We start from the raw sequence: 6,061 nt of genomic DNA, 5'->3' as shown, positions 1-6,061 counted from the left end.
ACACGGGGACTGGGAGCCCCGCCAGACCACCGGGCAGGCGCCCAGCATCCTGGGCTGGGCAACGTGGGGGGGAGGAGGCTCCGGTCTCCAATAGCGGGTGGGCGAACAAGAGATGGTGCGACGCGAGGTGGCCCTTGAAGGATGGGTAAGGGGTGGAGACCGAGCCTCCTCGCCCGTTGGGCCGACAGAAAAATGCCACGGTCCGGGGTCCTCGCCTTTAACGCGGCCCCCAGGGAGGAGACGGGAGGGGGAGGGGCGGCGCGGGGCGGCGCATGCGCGGCGCGGACTGAAGCCGCTGGACCGTCCGGCCGCCGGGAGCGCGCAGGAGCCCGCAGGGAGCCCCGAGAGCGCCGGGACCCCGCTCGGGGCGGTGGCGGGGGGGCTCTGAGAGGCGCGGCGGATCGGAGCCCCCAGCCTGCCGCCGCCGCTGCCCGCCCGGGCCCCGGGGACGGCGGTCAAGATGTCCGTGCCGGTGAGTACCGATCGCCGGCCGGGACCCCGGGATCTGCTGCCCCCGGCCGGGCCTGAGTCCTCGCGCCGCCCTCTGAAGGCCTAATGCCGCGGGGGCTCCGGAGCTGGGGTGGGGTGGGGGGGTCACCCCACCCGGGCCTGCCTGGGCCGGGCATGGGGGTTAGCGTGGGGGCGTCTCCCCCAAGCCGGCCTCTCTGCCCCTGCCTTTCTTTCCATTCTCGCCCAGAAGTCGGCTCGGTCTGGGTTTTGTGCTGTCCCCTCCGGGAGCCCCCCCAGTACCGCTGGGTTGGCAGGGGCCTTTGTTGGTCCCGGGAAGCCCCTGGGACAGCCGAGCCAGGCAGGAGTCGGCGCTGCGCCCCGGAACCCTGCCCCCCATCAGGATGGCCAGGCCTAGCGGGGACAGTTCTGTGCCGCTCGCCCTGAACCCTCCCCCGCTCCAGGGTAACTGGGCCGGGTGAGGCGGGGAGGTCTCTGCTGCCCCCGGGAAACCACCTGGGCCAGCTGCCCTGTTGTGCTCCTGGGCTCTCAAGGATGGCCAGGGCTGGGGCAGGGTGTGCATCTCTCTCGGGACAGCCCACCCCCAGGACTGCCTGGCGGGATGCGGATCTGTGCCTGCCTCCAGAAAGGCTGATGCGCTCACTTTCCCGGGAAGTTTTCCCTGGGTGCTGGGCCGGCCCCCTTTTTCCCTCCTAGCAGTGGGGGCTTCTCTGCTCGCCTGACACCATCACTTCCTTGGCCCGGCAGGCCGGCTTGAGCAGCTCCCAGCCATCATGGCTCCACACTTAGGCCGGCATCTGGAGGCAGCTGGGCCCCGCCTCCTGAGGATGGCAAGTGATCCTGGCCGCCCCCAGTCACCAGGCCTCGGGTGCAGACCCCAGCCCTCTTTACAGATGGACAGACTGAGGAAGGGGCCGACCTCCTGCGGCCTGCCCGGAAGGGGCGCCATCTGCAGGCTGGAAAGCTGTGGCTTCCAGCCATTGTTTCTCTGCCGACTTAGGGGCTTTTCCCTCCAATAGGAAGGGGCAGTGGGCCAGAGCGGCTGTCCACCTGGCCTTCTTTCTGGGACTGTGCCCCTCTCACCCCATTCTTAGGGTGAAGCAGACAGTAGGGGCTTCCTGGCAGGGCAGTGGCCTCTTAATTAACCACCATGGAGTGTGTGGAGATTACTGGAGAAGTGCTGTGTAAGTGCAAAGCTTTGTTGTTATGGAATTAGAGACCCCAGCTCCTGCTGCCTCCAGAGCAGTGATACAGAGTTACAGATGAAAAAAGTAAGGCTTCCAGACTGTGCTGATGTGAACCCTCTCCTCCCTGCCCCTTCTCCACACCTGTTCTGGTTCAGAGCGGAACTGCCTCATCTTTAGAAAGACAGAAGACAGAACAGGCCCGTCAAGCCTTTCTTTCCTGCTGTGCCTCTGCAAAGCTCTGGATCTTTTCTGGCCCAGCACACCAAGGGCCCTGCCCTGATCCTGTGGGTACTAGCCGGAAGGGAAGTGGACCTTCCAAGCCTGCTTGAGGGTCTGGGTCTTCACGGCAGTAGTGAACAGAGTATGTACCCGGGCCACGTGTGTAACGAGAGAGGTATGGCAGGGGGGTGGGTGCGACTTGCACAGACAGGCACTGCCAGGGACACCTGCTGTGAAGACCTGAAGCTGTGGTCCACTGTCCACACCACTGCCAGCTCCCGGTCCCTCCCCCCACTCCTGCCTATAGCCACAGCCCTGGGGGATTCTGCAGGAGGGGCACAGGGGTCTCACCATCTGCCTCCTAGTGGCTGGGCTGTCAGATCACCCTGGTTCTCTCCTGGGACCTTGGGCAGTGTCAGAGCCGGTGGGGCTGGGAGGAGAACTTCATTTTTGGAGCAGCTGTGAAATGTTCGGAAAATTGCTTTCATGTGCTTGTGAGCGGTGAGGCCCCATAGAGGCTTCCAGGCCGAGCTGCCTCTTTAAGCCCTGCTCTTGGAACCCAGAATGGTGACTGCCCATGTGGTATTCACGGACGTGTTTGGGTTTTAAGCACACCCGTTCATTTGGGCAGTCTTTTCCTGGATGGGGCTGACGCAGGCACTTTGGCCCACAGAAATTACAAGATGCTTCAGAACGGAATGAAGGGTGGTGGCAGGAGAGAAGAGGTTGGGATGGGCCAGGTTGAGCCAGGAGCGACTTCCTTGTAGAGCAGGGGGCTGTGCAGGGATTAGTTGGTCTCGCTCTGACATTTGACCCACAAGGGCTCTGGGGCCTAGAGATGGGAGGGCACCCGGGGTCATCCTGAGTCCCTGCACAGTGCTCCTTCCTCTTCCCTGAGCTGAGGGAAGTGCTCACACAGTACCTGGAGATCTACTTCCTGGATGTTCTCTGACATTGGCCTTCTTCTTAGCATGGCCGTCTGTCACCCCAGGCCTGTCTCTTCCCTCTGGCCAGGCAGGAGGCATTTGAAAGGAAAACGGCTGTGCCACCCACCTGAGACCCCTGGTGGGCACTGGCATGATTCATGTTGAGGAGTGACAAGAGGCTGGCTGCCCCCTGGCAATGTCAGGCAAGAGGCCAGTGTCTGGCTTGTAGAGAGGTTCCCTGATGTCTGTTCCTGCCACTTGCTTCCTGGCTGTGAGATGGATGCTCTCATTCTAGCCTCTCTGCTCCTTTTTATTTATTTATTTTATTTATTCATTTTAATTTAATTTAATTATTTTTTAATGTTTTATTTATTATTTTTGAGAGCTAGAGAGCGATTGGGGGTGGGGCAGAGAGAGAGGGAGACATAGAATCCAAAGCAGGCTCCAGGGTCTGAGCTGTCAGCACAGAGCCTGACTCGGGGCTTGAACTCACGAACTGTGCGATCATGACCTGAGCTGAAGTTGGACGCTTAGCCGACTGAGCCACCCAGGCGCCCCCAAATTATTATCTTTCTCTCTGTTCCTTTATTGATGGATGATAGGCCCTATCAAGGAGTGGAGTGCTGACGTGTGTGCCGGGAGCTGGGCTCAAGGCTTCTTCACAGGCTCAGGGAGAACCTGTGTCTTGCCAGGGTCGCGTGGCCACTGAGAGACAAAGTCGGGGTGGGAACCAAGTCTGGCAGCATCCGAAGCTGGGAAGTGAGCATCATCCTGCACGGCCTCTCTAATTGTGGGGGCTGTGGCCTGTTGAGCTGTCCACAGAGGCCAAGGCTGCTGAGAGCCTGGCCTTCTGCTTGTGGTTTTACAAATGGGAGTTTGCATAACCCCTTTGGCACCCCAGAGAGGTCAGGCAGCTTGCCCAGGGCTGTGCAGCAGGGTGGGCTTAGCCCTGTGAGGCCCCAACCGAGGGTGAAGGAGATCACTGGACCAGGCGTGGCACCTGGTTGAACCTCCACCAGCGATCTCAGGAACCTGGGTGGCTGGTTCTGTCCCAGCCAGCGCCATGATGGGAGAGCTGGCCAGGAAGCCAGGAGGCTCTGCCCTGGGCTCGCCGCTGGCCTGGGCAGCCAAGCTGTGGACAGCCAGGGCCCGGTGGAACAGGCTCAAAAGAGGACGGTGGGAGGAGGCAAGGTCCTTGTCCAAAGTCCTCCGGTCAGTCTCCAGAGCACCTGGCATGCCCCTCCTCCCACCTGGCCTTGGATCTGCCTGGCCCTCCCTCTGCAGGAAGTGATCCCCAGCCACTGCCTTGCTCACCAGGTCACTTCTCACCCTCAGGTGCTCAGGCAGAGGGCACCATCCTGCGAAGCCCTCTGGGTTTATCGTTGGGGTTCCCTGGTTGCTATCAGGCTTCGTCAGGGTAGGACGCAGGCCTGCTTGGCACCTCTGTCTCTGCCTTGTTGCCCCGCGTGCCCTGGCTGCCTGCTGAGGGTGTGGCACTGGGAGCGCAGAGCAGCCCCCATGGACAGGCGGCCGTGTCCCCATGCAGAGAGCCTGATGCCTCAGCCACAGTCCTGGAAGCCTGGTTGGAGCTGATTGGAGGTTTCCAGAGAGGCTGCTTCAGGACGGGGAGGGCATGTGGTGGGTTGAGGCCAAGGACTCTAGAATGAATCCTACTGGCTTGTGTGCACCTTGAGCCAGTTACTGAACGTCTCTGTGCCCATTTTCTCATTTGTGTTACGGGATGTTAACAGCACTGAGAACTCTGAGAGTTTTGTGAGAACTTGGCCAGGGTTCCAGAAAGCTCTTTGTAACAGGCTAAAAAGTCCTACATGGCAGTTACTTTTGTTGAGGTTCTGATCTTTCTCCTGCCACCACTGGCAGGTGCAGTGGCCAAGCCCCACCCCTGGCTCTGGCACAGGCAGCTCGGGCAGGAGCGATCAGCTCTTTGTGGCCCAGTCTTCCTCCACTGGCCCTTTGTCTATAGTTGGTGTGTTTCCTACCAAGGCCTTAGCTTGGGATGACCCCGGACCCTCTCCTGCCCCAGCCTGCCTACAGGACCTCTGCCTCTTGAGCCTTGGATCGCCAAGTACTTGTCCTCACTGCCGACGTTGAGTGGCCTTCATTAGGACCACCAGCTGACCCACCACGCTCCAGGCCAGGTGGATGCCCTGCCCTGAGTGCCCCCAGGAGTGGGTGCAGAGTTGTAGACAGTGGAAGCCACTGGGGCCCTGCAGGCCTGTAGTCAGGTGCGATCAGCAGGCTGCTAGGTTAGGGAGTGGCCCCTTCTGCAAAAAGGAGGCACGTGAGGGGGGGCTCAAGCCTGTGTGTAAGCCAAGTGGGCCACAAGGCTGGGAGGATAGCACCCACTGAGTCCCCACTTCCCACCTCCAGCCATGAGACTGTGTTTCCTAGGTGCCTGTGCTCTGCCCCCTCCGCCCACGGTATCACCTTTGGGTCCCCAGCCTTTGACTCTGGCTTTTGTCACAGCTGCCTGACTTGATGGCATTCTGGTCAAGCCCCATTGTTTCTTTGGTTTACTCTTAGTCACTGTTTGATGGTCCATTGTCTCCCTCTCTTCAAGAAAAAGAGATATGGCTAGGAACAGGTTGGGGACTGGAGTAGAGGTGGGTTGGATGCCTGCACTGGCAGGATTGATGGTCACAAGTTGCAGCTCCAAAATTAATCCCTTCTTGAAAGGGGATTAGAGGCTAAGGGGGCTTTTCAGTAATCTAAATTTATTATTTAAATCCTTCCAAGTCCAGGAAGGATTGGAAGCCGATTATAGTGAAAGACACAAATAGTCTGGGATCATCAAAAGATCCAGAACTATGTGATATATGGGGAAGGTAGACATACATAACTTTAAGCTTCCTGACAGCCAGGGCAAAAAGGCAATGGTGGGTTTAGGGTTGCAATACTTATTTTTGGTATTCCTAATCCCATGTATTTTTTCCTCTGTGGTTTGTTTTATTTTTACCAGTTGAGACTCTAATAGGAATATTTTATATGTATTGAAATGGACAGATGTTAGATGAGTTTTGACTAATGCAGACCCCATGTAACCATCAATCAAATCAAGATAATATCTCCATCATCTCAGAAGATCTTATAGTCAACTGCCCCAACCCCCATAAGGTGGCCAATATTCTGATTCCTCTCATCATGGCTTAGTTTAGCCTGTTTTTGAGCTTCATATAAGTGGAAACATACAGTGATACACTCTTTGAGGTCTGGCTTCTTTTGTTCAGCATAACACTTTTA

At 58.3% G+C, this 6,061-nt stretch overlaps 1 protein-coding gene across 2 annotated transcripts in view; it reads left to right on the top strand.

Moving 5' to 3' along the window:
• The first annotated feature begins 283 nt into the window (after positions 1 to 283).
• BCAR1 (BCAR1 scaffold protein, Cas family member) overlaps positions 284 to 6,061 on the top strand; it is a 38,404-nt gene continuing 32,626 nt past the window's right edge. For both annotated transcript variants that reach the window (XM_043599697.1, XM_043599695.1), the window contains exon 1: positions 284 to 472. In XM_043599697.1, coding sequence (XP_043455632.1) covers positions 461 to 472 — 12 coding nt within the window. In that variant the 5' untranslated portion in view covers positions 284 to 460. The remainder of the gene's footprint in view (positions 473 to 6,061) is intronic.

The sequence above is a fragment of the Prionailurus bengalensis genome, chromosome E2 (genome assembly GCF_016509475.1).
Source record: "Prionailurus bengalensis isolate Pbe53 chromosome E2, Fcat_Pben_1.1_paternal_pri, whole genome shotgun sequence".
In the NCBI taxonomy this organism is placed as follows: domain Eukaryota; kingdom Metazoa; phylum Chordata; class Mammalia; order Carnivora; family Felidae; genus Prionailurus; species Prionailurus bengalensis.
The sequence above is the reverse complement of the archived record's forward strand: the minus strand, read 5'-3'. Positions and strand labels throughout refer to the sequence as shown.